This window comes from Rutilus rutilus (genome assembly GCF_951802725.1).
Source record: "Rutilus rutilus genome assembly, chromosome: 8".
Lineage (NCBI taxonomy): Eukaryota > Metazoa > Chordata > Actinopteri > Cypriniformes > Leuciscidae > Rutilus > Rutilus rutilus.
The window spans coordinates 39,084,671-39,099,377 of record NC_140222.1 but is presented as its reverse complement, the minus strand read 5'-3'; the positions used below and the strand labels follow the sequence as shown (position 1 = coordinate 39,099,377).

Here is a 14,707-nt window from a genome sequence, read left to right as displayed (position 1 = left end):
TAGGCAAGTAGAAATAAGATTTCCTCATGATGTTGATCTTTATGGTTGTTCTTCATCAACTCTGCCTTCAGACTGGTTTTCTTCACACTGCCCGTTCCCGCTCAGCTCTGAGGGACAGTGTGGTGTGAATCTCCACGCTTACGAGGACGAAGCTGGTCTCTTTCGTAGTCATGGAGACCGAGGGTCGCCATGGACACCACGTCCGGTCTCAGTTCCTGTCTGTCTGCCCCCCCCCCCCCCCCCCCCCCCCAACCAACCTCCTCTGTTTTCCACCACTAAACTGGGTCATTGATATCAGACTCCATTCCTGAGATGAGATTAGCTGGGAATTGTCCTTGGGCCTTTTTTCGACCTGTTGTTTAAAGACTTAGGGGACACATTAAGGGCCGCCAACATCTGTACTCAGTTGAGCAACATGGCGAACAGGGACACTCGAAGCCTCAGGACTTGTTTTAGGAAGCTGTTGCAGATTTGTGTCAAGGTTACAGACTAAAAAGTGAGACACAGGTTTCAGAAAAGCAAACTACTATGCGACTTATACTTTTTTAGCAGGATATTTACTAGGGATGCATGATATATCGGCCACCATATCATGTGGATAAATATTGAAATGATTGGATGATAAAAAAAAAAAAAAAAAGTCACATAGCAGTAAATTTGAAAGCGGTTTTATGCTGTTATTGATAACTTTTTCAGTAGCCAAGCAATACAAATGAACTTAGAATCGGATTGTGATTCTCTGAATCAAGTGAATTGTTTGTTGTCTTGGGGTTTCCCACACCTCTCCATTAAAGATTGTAAACAAGTAAAAATCATATTTTATGATGCATTGAATTGGCAGGTAATCGTACTGATATTTGTGCTGTTGATAAAAAAATGTTAAATAGAAAGCTTTAACATTACTACCGTTCAAAAGTATATATATAAAAAAGAAATTAATACTTTTATTCAGCAAGGATGCATTAAATTGATCAAAAGTGACAGCAAAAGACAAATATATCCATCAAAGTTTCCTGAAAAAAATAATTACATTTTACAATATATTCTAATAGAAAACAATTATTTTAAATTGTAATAATATTTCACAATATTATACTTTTTTTTTTTTTTTTTTTTTTTTTATCAAATAAATGCAGCCTTGGTGAGCAGAAGACACTTCTTTTAAAAACAATAAAAAATAATCTTTCCAATCCCAATCCCAAACTTTTGAATGGCATAAATAAATTGGTTATCAATTAAAATAATGTTCCCAAAAAAAACACACAAAAAAAAAAAACATGTTTTGTTTGAAACAATTAGATAAAAAACAAACAAACAAACAAAAATAAATAAAACTTAACTCTTTCCCCGCCATTGCCAGAATTTTCTGTAATTTGTGAAAAAACGCTTCCCCGTCATTTACTGAATTTTCCGGCTTTCCGTGTTTTCACTGTTATACGGTAGGGAACAATGACACATATTCTGAAAGAGCACTGAATCTCCAAAACACAGGCCAAGAAGAAGCAGAAACAAGCGATAACATATGAAAACAGATGCATATGTAAAATAACGCGATTATCAACATGAAACACCATATAAATCAAATCTGCCTAATGTTACTGAATGAAATGTGGATCCAGGACGAGCTCTAGAACTGTGAAGCTTTAGGGGTGTTGATGGACTCGATCTACTCCATCTGTGTTTTGATCATCGTTCTGAATCAGATCTGAATGTAGACTTTCACAAAAACACGATTTTCTCAGCTTTTTGCTTGAAATGTTTTTTGTATTTTTTATGAAACGCCCACATTCAAGTGTTTTAAAAAAAAGAGAATGCATGAAGCTAGAATCTTTTTTTTTTTTTGTCTCTGTTCTTTCTTTTTATATATTGCATATTCAGATATTCATACAACATAATATTCTAGGGGCAATAAAAGTTTTGTGAAAATGATCAAAAACGCTGGCGGGGAAAAAGTTCATAAAATATGTTTGTCATAGCAAAAATGGCTTCTCAACTAATATGATTTCATCTTACTGTATAATATATGATCTTATGATGTGACACCAGTCTTTCACTGAATTACACATAAAAGACTGTATAAACTATGAACATGAAGTATGCAGTAAGCAATGCCCTGTAGTATTTCTGTAGTCGGTGTTACTTTCTCATGCAGCTTCTCTAATCTCTCTTTCTCTTATTGCATGAATTTTTTTTGCCTTCTCTTTTACCCTCAGCTCATTACGAGCCTGCAAACGAAGGGCAGGTTCTGCCTGAACAACATTAATTAGTATGTGGAAATATGTCCACCGCTTCCTTATTTCTAGTCTCTGCCAATATCAGATGTTGTTATTAAATCAAATCTGCTACGCTCCCTCATGCTAGCAATGTCATATCTAAGAAGCGCTACTGCCTTTATTTTATAGCTCATTATTAATGCACTTGGCCAAACTTTCCCTCGGTAGCAAGTCCAAGTCTGCTGGGTGTTCCTAATGTGAAAAACACGGATCTGCGCCTGTAATATTATTTATTTATATTGTAACATATTGTGTGTGAAGTTTAATGTAAGAATTAACGAAGTAGAAGTTGACATGGCTGATACTGGCATCGTTCCCTGTGTGTGTGTGTGTGTGTGTGTGTGTGTGTGTGTGTGTGTGTGTGTGTGTGTGTGTGTGCACGCGTGTGCGTGTGCGTGTGTGTGTGTGTACGCGTGTGTGTGTGTGTGTGTGTGTGTGTGTGTGTGTCTGTGTGTCTGTGACAGTATGTGTGTGCGTGCAGTACATAAGTTATATTTAGTTAAAATATAATTTATTTAGTAATATACTATACACACAGATGTAATTTAAACACGTTTATATATGTTTTATATATATGTGTGTGTATATATATATATATATATATATATATATATATATATATATATATATATACTACTATCTACTACTAACTATTTTTAAGTATTATGATTTTTTTTATATATATATATATATATATATATATATATAATCATAATGCTTAAATAAAAATAGTTAGATAGTTAAAAAATTAAATATATATAATTATATATTTTAATAGATTTTTTAAATAAAAATGTTAAAAAATAATTAAATTAATATTTTTATTAAAAGTATTATATACGTTATTTTTCCAGTAGCAGAATCTAATCTCAAAGTGCTGTTGAGAGGAACCCTCAGTCCACTGCACCAGATTTCCTGGAGGGCCGGGAGCGTTCACACAGCTACACGTGCTATATATAATGAATAACTCCTGGAGGCAGTGCAGATTCATTGTGCCGAGTTAGAAAAGGTATTTATACCAACGAAGTCTGACGAACAGAGACATTAATGAGGAAAGGCGGGGGCCGTAGGTGGTCCACATTAGCACTTCAAAGGGTAAGTCCATCCTGAGACGTGTGCACCTTATAACGCACGGGATCTAATGTCAGGTCAAAATACCACATCTCCTCAATCCGGCGTAGTAAGACTATCCCGTCTCATTATCCTGGTAGCTCTGAAGGAAGTTTCACAGAGGTGCTAATGGACATAATTACATAAAGCCATGTTCCTATCACAAAGCCACCTATTTAAATGGATGCAGCATTGATCCGGCTGCACGGGTTGGACATGGTCCTCCAGGGTGAGTGGAAGGAAGGACTAATTAATGTCTAGACGGCGTGGGAAAGATTCCCGGCTCTCCTCGGAAGGACTGGTGTGTGTAGGAGGCTTGCAGAGAGTTACTTAATGTATAGGCCCTTATTAAAACCTTAAAGAGGTCGTATTATGCCCTTTTACAAAGTCTTGATTTTGTCTTTGTCTACTAGAAAAAGTTTACATGCTTTTTCATATATTTTTTTCACATATTCTTCATTGTTGCATCTCCTCTTTTCCCAGTCTGTCAGTAACGCTCTGTTTAGTTCCTGTCTCAGTGAAGCTCCTCCTTCTGAAAAGCACAATGTGCTCTGATTGGTCGGCTGGAGCAGTGTGTTTTGATTGGTTTATTGATTGGTTTGCCATATAGTACATGGTATTACCATAATAACGAGTTTCAACACACTACTAACTAACTGAACCAGACCTCACCTCTTTATTTTGTGTTTGGCTTGGGCGGGAATTATTTAAATGAGGAATATTGTGATGTGCTCGTTCCTGGGAAAAAAACAACAACTAAACAAGACTACAATCAACGCTTTTCAATTAAACTCAAGACTACAATCAAGGCTAATTTTGTAGACCTTTTTCATGCTCAAACAGAAACATTACAAACTAAAAAAAGCTGAAAATGTAAAAAAGAAAGCTTAAAGTCCTGTTCACACCAAGAACAATAACTATAATACCCACACTAACGTACAATATTGTTCTGTTTGTTATAAATAGATGCTCAAGCTCTTTATAGCAGGATGGATTCTGATTGGCTGTCAATCATCAGCTGGAAAAATGTGCATTCTGAATGTGATTCAAACGATATTGTTCCTCTGTGCCGTTATCATTATAGTTTTATTGTGGACTCTGCTATTCTTTTACATTTAGAATGATTTTTTACAACTATATCATTATCTTTATTGTTATAGTTATTATACTTGGTGTGAATGGGCCTTTAGTTTAGCCGAAAAAATGTAAATTCAGCCATTCCAAACCCATATGATTATATTTTTTTTTCTTTGAAAAAAGACCAGTTGTAGAATGTTCAGAGTATATTATTATCATTATAAATAAATATATAAACTATGATTAAATTAATTATGTATAATTATTCCATTCTGAGTTGAATGGAATTTAATTGAAAGCTTTTGAGTACGAGTCAAATCGAATCAATACCAGCACTGTTTTTTTTCTCTTTCTTTTTTCCTTCACTTTTGTAAGGGGATGGTCTCGGCATTGGCGAGTATATGAAACGGTGTTAATCATCAGTTGATCAGTAACATTTTTATGAATTCTAATTTAAATATTCAATTTAAATATTCAAGCTCAAGAAGACGCGAAAGTATGGAAGCTTGTTTCCGCCACTGAATAATAAATACATAATAATAATTGCGACTTTTTATCTCACAATTGCGAGATATGAAGTCAGAATTGTGAGAAATAAAGTCGCAATTCTGAGAAATAAAGTCGCAATTCTGAGAAATAAAGTCGCAATTGCGAGATATAAAGTCACAATTCTGAGAAATAAAGTCAGAATTGCATGATATAAAGTCGCAATGGCGTGTTATAAAGTCAGAATTGTGAGATATAAACTATTCTGAATCTGAAAAAGTTTTTCCCCTTTTTTTCCCTTAGAATTGGACTTTATATCTCACAATTGTGAGTTTATATCTCACAATTCTGAGAAAAGATGTCAGAATTGCGATATATAAACTCGCAATTATGTGTTATAAAGTCAGAATTGCGTGATATAAAGTCGCAATTGCGAGAAAAAAAGTCAGAATTCTGACTTTATAACACGCAATTGTGACTTTATTTCACGCAATTCTGACTTTATATCTCGCAATTCTGAGAAATAAAGTCAGAATTGCGAGATGTAAACTCGCAATTGTGAGATGTAAACTCGCAATTGTGAGATAAAAAAGTCGCAATTATCTTTTAAAATGTTTTATTTTGTGGCGGAAACAAGCTTCCATACGAAAGGGAACTCAATTTGTGGAAAGTTTTCTGTGCAAAACATCCGAACCATGGCCACGTCTCTTTCAGCTCTGTTTCGCGTCTTCTTGCGCTTGAACTGACATATTCAAACACATTTATGTCTAAATGCTCGTCTTTTGGCAAGTATCCTCGTAAACGCAGTCAGTTATGTCTTAAGTCAATGTAAACATTTGAGAAAGAAAATGCATGTGTATCAGTTTATTGGATTCGTGCATTTGCTCTTAAAGTGACTGCAGCCTAATATTCATTGCTGCTGTCTGTGTCATTAACGTTAATCAAACAACAGAAAAATGACTTGCTTATTTTGACTGAATAACTTTTGTAACTTTAATAAGGCAAAACTTTTAGGCTCTGGATTATGAATCAAATTAAGTCAATACCAGCCCTTTTTTTTTCTTAAAGGGGTGGTATAATGCCTTTTTCACAAGATGTAAAATAAGTCTTTGATGTCCCCAGAGTGTGTATGTGACGTTCTAGCTCAAAATACCCCACAGATATTTGTATATAGCATGTTAAAATTGTCCATTTTTGAGGGTGAGCAAAAACGCACCGTTTTGTGTCTGTTCCTTTAAATGCAAATGAGCTGCTGCTCCCAGCACAGGGGGCGGAGCTTCAACAGCTGGTGTCCTTTTACCTCACACACACATGCACTGAAAATTTCAAAAACCTTTAGCCTTTCAAACCGGATTCAGTAAATGATGGAGAGACTCAAGAAGACGTGACAACATGTAGAAGCAACAGGACATCTCTGATGAATTTATGTCGCTGATGTGTAGTTATCTTCTAGTTATTGATTAGCATGTTCTGTCTTGATAATCAATAAATCACGTTTCCGGGGGCGGGGTTTATGTAAATTTTAGGGTTGGTGATGTCACTAACCCAGGAGGAATGTCGTGTAGTCTCTACCAGCTGTTTGTTGTAGTCCTTAAAAAGTGATTTCTTTAAAAGCAAATATCTCCCTTTGCTTTGAACTTTGAGCGTTGTAACTTTGCAGATGTTGTTTATGATCAAACAGCAACATTACACACTAACTAAAGTTAGAAAAGTGAAATCATAATCAACCACCCCTTTCATTTTTTTAGGCTGATGGTCTTCTTTCATTTTATACTATATTTATATCCAAGAGCAGGTTTGGGGCAGCGTGAGGGTGAATAAAGGAAGTCAGAATGTTCATACAGTATATTTGGATGAACTATTAATATAAGCAATGCAAGCTGAGTTTGTGTGAGGTTTGCTAGTTGATTGATGCATTTTGATCTGTGCTAATGATGCGCTTTAAAACCTGGAAGGGTTTCGCAGTGATAAACCAAGGATTCCATTAGCGTTCCATTAGAATTCACCTTATTAATATCTCATGTAAATATCACTGCGGTGATATCATTTGCAGGTGTAATGTGCGGCTGTGCTTCTGGAGCAGATGTGGCTCTTGTTCTGATGAGTGACTTTCAGTCATAAGAGTCTCCAGGCTCTCTGCACCCGAAGGAACATGCTAACCACCCGTTGCGTGTTAGACATGGGGGCCGTCCTCAGAACAATCTGCCTGCGTTTCTGAATGCTTGCCGAGATTATTGGATCATAACTTATAACATTGTTTTCCACTTCATCTTCCACTCACATTCACGACGCCGACTGTCATTGCTGTTCATCAGTCCAAAACACTGGACAAAGCCGTGATGATTGGCAATGTCAGGGCCAATTTTGGCACTTGCAGACTAGACGAGCATGAAATTGCTGTGGGGAGAGTAAAAGCTGAAGGAGAAACAAGCCCCCCAGACCTTTGACGCCGCAACGAGAGTCTAAAATTATCAAGCTGATCCCGGAGTCCCAATGCATTCATCATGAGCCTGGGCAAACGGGCTGAGGGGAGGGTATTTCACACCGTTCCCCTGAGTGATGTGTTGAAAAATTACGTAAATGTAATTACGAAAGGCTTTTCTTTGGCATTGATCTTTTTTTGATTGTGCCAGTCATGGCTGTTGACATTTGCATGCATGCGTGAGTGTCTAGCAGAAAAAAAATTATTCTTAATGTATTGCCCTGGTAGTGGAAATGGGGATTAGCTATTTTCTTATAAGCAACTTTCTATTTTGTGAAGCTCAACAATCTTTTGCTGCACATCAGAACTAGATTCTTTGGTTTTACTCATTGTGATGGATGATTAAGGGAATTGGCCTTTGTGTTTCCTCATATTTATACTCCTGTGAAACAAGAAGTTATACCTAAACAATTTTATGCTCCTAGTCACCCTGGTGGGCTAAAACATTTAAATATGAATGGGAATATACTTGAGAGATAATTTACTTATGATAATTTCTAGGGTTGCCAATTGTGGCCAATGTGTGTTAGAGGAAAAAAAAACATTTATTTCATTATGTGATTCCACCCACTTACAATTGTTTTACTTCAATGAAAGGTTAATTTTTGAGCTATTTTTTTAATGAAGGATCAAAAGGATAAACAATGCAGATTTATTTTTACAGCCATCTTGATCATATTTACCATAGGTGCCAATAATTCTTACCATGACTGTATGTGTAAGAGCTGCACGATTCTGGATAAATTGAGTATCACAAGTTCTTTTGTGTAGAAATCACGATTCTCCCACAATTGTTGAAGACAACTGAGCAAAATAACATGTAATTTATTAGAGGTTCTGACAAATTTTGTTAATTGCTGCAGTCTATTTAAAAATATTCAATACATTTGAATTATTTTTTTATTTTATTTTTTATAGTCGGGTTGAATCAATGATTCAGTGACTCACTCATAAAGACTTCACTTGTTTCATTACTAGATGATTTAATGACAAATACATTTTTAACAGTCACTTGTCGCCACCTACTGGTGTAATGATGTAATTGAGATAATCGTTGTGAGATTCAGCTAGTGACGTCTGTCTTGAGCGGTTGAAATATGGACTTTGTGCCGGCAATAATATTGCTTACACATTGGACGCTTTACAGTTGTACAGTTTTACAGTTGCAGCTGTAATCGCTTGTATCTGTGATGAATATATTTCCTGTGTTTAAAACCCCCCAAAACAGATTAACTCACTACAGACACACCCCAAAGCAGGGGTCGCTGTAGTGGACATTGACAGGTACATGTGTCCTGGCCATTGGCTTTATATATTTATATTTGTCTGCAAAACTAATTTCAAAGAATCATAAGCCCAAGCGCAAACTACACTGATGTTACAAATCCGGTCCATGTTTAGTCATGGCATACATTGGTGAAGAGTGCACCAATGAACAATTCCTCAAACGTACAATCTGTGTGCAAAAGCTGACATTTGTTGTGTGTGTTTGTTTTGCGTAGATACGGACTACATCAGCACGGAGGAAGAGCAGAAGGTAGAACACATGCTAACTTTGCTGACGGAGGAGTCCAAGCAGGCAGCGGCCAGCACAGCAGTGAGTACACACACACACACACACACACACACACACACACACAGGTTCAGCAAACCACAACCAGCCTTTCCTCACAACAGGTTACCAAGCTGAAAAAAGAACTGGTCAACTCACAACTTTAGAAATCCTGCCAAAAGGTACATTTGATATTTTCAAAATGTATTGATACAAATGTAAGTTCAAACAAATAAAACATGCTCTACCTGCTTCTACAGACCTTAGAGAGTGCAGCAGCACTTTTTCCCTTAATTATTTCCATCCAAAACGACAGAATTTTGTTCCTATGAAAAATCCTACTGTGTATTTTTGTGTTGTTTTGGCCATTAAGATCCACAATAATAATTATGTAATTAGATAATTAGTGTATGTGACAATAGGAGTAACGTTACTTGTAAATATTTTAGTGCGATATGCAGTAATCATTCTAATATTTAGACTGATGTAAAAACAATTAATACATTCAGAAATTATTTATTTATTTATTTATTTATTTATTTATTCAGTTTGTTCGATAGGAAATGAAGTGTTGAAATACAGTATGTATGTATTTATATACTGTTGGCTTTAAACGTATTTATATAGATTCGGAAAATTGCTTAAATAAGATTAAAAAAAAAGGCAAAATATCGCCAATAATGCAGGGACTGTTTGAATTTGTAGTAAAATTGTTGTTAAAAAAATATTTGGTACCTGGATATGGTTCGCATCATTAGCTATTTTTCTTACACAAAATAATAAAAATATGATTTCCTTACATTTTCAGTTGTGTAAAGTTATCGTGATCTTTTATGACTGTTTCTGACTGTGTCAAAAAAATGATGGAATCTTCTTTGACAAGGCCCTAAAGGAACATAGTGGGGAAAAAAAAGAGAGAGCGAGAGAGAGAGAGAGAGATGGGAGGAACAATTATATTTCAATGCTTTTCAAATGTTTTCTTGCTAAGCTTTTGCAAGGGGTTCCATTTCTGGTTCCACAAAGAACCTTTCAATGAAAAGTTCTTAAAATAACCTCTTTTTTTTTCTTAGTGTGAACAATATTTAAAGAATCTAAAGAATCGTTTTTTCCTCTAAAAATAACTTTTTGTGTTCTGGAAAGATTCCATGGATCTAAAAAGTTCTTTATGGAACATCAACACCATTAAAGAACCTTTATTTTTAAGAGCGAACTATGTTTTTGTGACCCAACATGTCAATTTCTGGCTCAAAATATTGCATAAATTGCGGTCGACCTACTGTACCTGTTCAGCCAAAGCAATGGAAGACAAGGACAATGTAATGATTTCACTTAGGTTCACACGGGGCACCTGTAATGTGGGAGGCACCAAATAATCTTGTGAGTTTTGGTCACGCCACTTAAGGTGAGTGTGAGAGTGTCATGTGACCTCTTACTTCTTTTACCTCAGGGCACCAGCCAATGAATTCCACCTTAACAGGAAAATAACAATCAAAGATGATTGTTGAATAAATAAAATAATGAAAATTGGAGGAAATTTGTCTGAAGGATTTGTGAGATATCATTACAGTGTAATAAAATAAATGTTATCAACAAAAAGATAAACAAGAATAATCAACTCAAATACTATATGAATATCATGAAGGATAAAGGAATAAAGTGCATAAGATGAATAAAATACATGTGATTAAAGGATTAGTTCACCCAAAAATGAAAATTCCATCAGTAATTACTCACCCTCATGTTGTTCCAACCCCGTAAGACTTTCGGTCATCTTCGGAACACTAATTAAGATATTTTTGATGAAATGTAAAAAAAGAGCTGTCTCACTCCTCCATAGGCTTCTATGGGATCGAAACTTGCCGCCCCCAAAAAAGTTAGTAAAGACATCGTTAAAATAGTCCAAGTGACTACAGTGGCTCAACCTTAAGTTTATCAAGCGACGAGAATACTTTTTGTGCGCAAACCCTTTAACTACATTATAGATAAAACTAATAAGGTGAAGACCCTTTTTATACATCAAACAAATGAATGAAATTCAATTATTTGTTATTAATCAGCATCAGTTATATTACCTCTAATGTAAATTAGAAAATCATATACTGGTAATATACAACAATGCCAAGGACTCTGGAAAGAGGTATGGTTGAGTGATGTTTATGTCTGTACTGGGGAACGGAGTCAGAATTCATTTCAACAGCCTTGAATACAAAGCTCTGTGGGAGAATGATCTCCTGGAGCACCAAGAGGATCCTAAAATCTGGACCACACAGATGAGGCCCTGAGGAAGATCCTAAAATCTGGACCACACAGATGAGGCCCTGAAGAAGATCCTAAAATCTGGACCACACAGATGAGGCCCTGAAGTAGATCCTAAAATCTGGACCACACAGATGAGGCCCTGAGGAAGATCCTAAAATCTGGACCACACAGATGAGGCCCTGAAGAAGATCCTAAAATCTGGACCACACAGATGAGGCCCTGAGGAAGATCCTAAAATCTGGACCACACAGATGAGGCCCTGAAGTAGATCCTAAAATCTGGACCACACAGATGAGGCCCTGAAGAAGATCCTAAAATCTGGACCACACAGATGAGGCCCTGATGTAGATCCTAAAATCTGGACCACACAGATGAGGCCCTGAAGTAGATCCTAAAATCTGGACCACACAGATGAGGCCCTGAAGAAGATCCTAAAATCTGGACCACACAGATGAGGCCCTGAAGTAGATCCTAAAATCTGGACCACACAGATGAGGCCCTGAAGTAGATCCTAAAATCTGGACCACACAGATGAGGCCCTGAGGAAGATCCTAAAATCTGGACCACACAGATGAGGCCCTGAAGAAGATCCTAAAATCTGGACCACACAGATGAGGCCCTGAAGTAGATCCTAAAATCTGGACCACACAGATGAGGCCCTGAAGAAGATCCTAAAATCTGGACCACACAGATGAGGCCCTGAAGAAGATCCTAAAATCTGGACCACACAGATGAGGCCCTGAAGTAGATCCTAAAATCTGGACCACACAGATGAGGCTCTGAAGAAGATCCTAAAATCTAGACCACACAGACGAGGCCCTGAAGTAGATCCTAAAATCTGGACCACACAGATGAGGCCCTGATGTAGATCCTAAAATCTGGACCACACAGATGAGGCCCTGAAGTAGATCCTAAAATCTGGACCACACAGATGAGGCCCTGAAGTAGATCCTAAAATCTGGACCACACAGATGAGGCCCTGATGAAGATCCTAAAATCTGGACCACACAGATGAGGCCCTGAAGTAGATCCTAAAATCTGGACCACACAGATGAGGCCCTGAAGAAGATCCTAAAATCTGGACCACACAGATGAGGCCCTGAAGAAGATCCTAAAATCTGGACCACACAGATGAGGCCCTGAAGAAGATCCTAAAATCTGGACCACACAGATGAGGCCCTGAAGAAGATCCTAAAATCTGGACCACACAGATGAGGCCCTGAAGAAGATCCTAAAATCTGGACCACACAGATGAGGCCCTGAGGAAGATCCTAAAATCTGGACCACACAGATGAGGCCCTGAAGTAGATCCTAAAATCTGGACCACACAGATGAGGCCCTGAGGAAGATCCTAAAATCTGGACCACCCAGATGAGGCCCTGAAGTAGATCCTAAAATCTGGACCACACAGATGAGGCCCTGAAGTAGATCCTAAAATCTGGACCACACAGATGAGGCCCTGAAGAAGATCCTAAAATCTAGACCACACAGATGAGGCCCTGAAGAAGGTGCAGAAGGTCCTTAGTAATCTGGAAACCTTGGAGTGAAGGTTTGCTCTTTCTGTTGGAGAAGCTGAATTTGTGAAAGACGTTGCACTACAAATAGCTGTCATTGAGAGCACTTATTTCTCTGAATAAGTATTAAAAGGATGTGTTGTAGTTTGAAGGTTTCCACACAATTATGAATGGATGAATACTTGTCATCCAAAAGGTCCTAAAGCATTTTATGGCGGTTCATTACAACAACTTCAGTGTCACCATTGTATCTTACAGTAAACTACTACTTTATGGTCCTTTATAAATCTTGCTGTAGCTTTAACAGCATGACGGTGGGCGGCAATAAAAGGCTGTTAGTGATTTTCTGAAGTGGAATCACGATGTTCCCAGAGGTTTCTGTGGTGTAACATTAATGTAATAGACAGGTCTTTCCACAGCCGGTCCACCGCAGCATTAGACAGCAGAAAGAGAAGCTCTCCCTCTGCAGAGAAACGTGATCTCCCAATCCCAGCTACCCACAATGCATCAGCGGCAGCCATCAGCACAGAGCAGGCGATTCACTTTCAGACAGATACTTCTGCTCTGTTTTAAATTGAGTTGTGCAGTCTGCTGCACCAGAAATACACATTCATTTTCTATAATAACCATATAACCTTTTGATAATCATATTGAAATAGGATATATTAGTAAATATGGGCAGCTGGCAAGAGGTATAATTCTGCTGATCTTAAAGAAAGGACATACCTTTATTCCCTCTTATAGTTTCATTTGGCTGGACAGAAACGGTTTTGTCATGAAAGTAACATTTATTCAAATTGTCGTTCGTTTGTACGAACGATTGTAAACGATTGTAAAAAAATATCTATATTTTTAATGCGTTTTGTTTTGTTTCATTTAAATTTTTTATTTTGTTTTGTTTTAGTTTATTTAGTTTTGTTTTATGTAGTTTAGTTTTGTTTCATATTTTTAGGGTTTTTTTTCCATTTCATTTCATTTTATTTAGTTTCGTTTTGTTTTATATGTAGTTTAGTTTTGTTTAATATTTTTAGTTTTTTCCATTTCATTTCATTTTATTTAGTTTCGTTTTGTTTTATATGTAGTTTAGTTTTGTTTAATATTTTTAGTTTTTTTCATTTCATTTTGTTTTATTTTGTTTAGTTTAGTTTTGTTTTATATGTAGTTTAGTTTTGTTTCATATTTTTAGGGTTTTTTTCATTTAATTTAATTTAATTTTGTTTAGTTTAGTTTCATTTTGTTTTATGTAGTTTAGTTTTGTTTCATATATATATATTTTTTTTTCATTTTTTTTTTTTTTATTTTGTTTAGTTTTGTTTTGTTTTATGTAGTTTAGTTTTGTTTCATATTTTTTGAGTTTTTTTTTTCATTTTGTTTTCCATTTTGTTTAGGTTTGGTTTAGTTTCATTTAGTTTTGTTTTATTTTTAGTTTTGTTTCGTTTCGTTTTGTTTTATTTTGTTTATTTTTGTTTTATTTTTAGTCTTGCTTGCTTGTTTTTGTTGTTTTTGTTTTGTTTGATTTGTTAATTTGTCATGTGGTTTGACTGTCATCATCATGACCCGTGAAACACAAAAACCACAAAATGAACGTAGTTAATATATTTGCAATTTTATTATGTTGACATTTATCTAATTAGGTTTTATCTTCTTATTTGCATTAAATGAACATATTGCCCTAAAAAGGACTCTATCTTGTGACCAAGTATTAATAATAAACTCCTACTATTAATTAAATTCCTGAGGTTAATTTGGAACTTCTTTAATCTTCATTTATTCAGTTTTGCAATGTGATACATTCAGATTTACATAAGAGAGTTTTTAAGCATAAAAAAGTGAAAGCCTATTGGAAGGGAGCATATTTTTGGAGTCTAACTGCATGTCTCACAGTGTGAGATTTTAAAATGACTTTAAAGTAAAACACCTTTTGTACTATTTTATATATTATTTATAATTTTGT

The 14,707-nt window shown here is 36.0% G+C and overlaps 1 protein-coding gene across 3 annotated transcripts in view; it reads left to right on the top strand.

The window, feature by feature from the left end:
* rnf123 (ring finger protein 123) overlaps window positions 1–14,707 on the top strand; it is a 150,897-nt gene that overhangs the window by 119,107 nt on the left and 17,083 nt on the right. For all 3 annotated transcript variants that reach the window (XM_084417316.1, XM_084417317.1, XM_084417315.1), the window contains exon 37: window positions 8,931–9,025. In XM_084417316.1, the coding sequence (XP_084273442.1) occupies window positions 8,931–9,025 (95 nt within the window). The remainder of the gene's footprint in view (window positions 1–8,930; window positions 9,026–14,707) is intronic.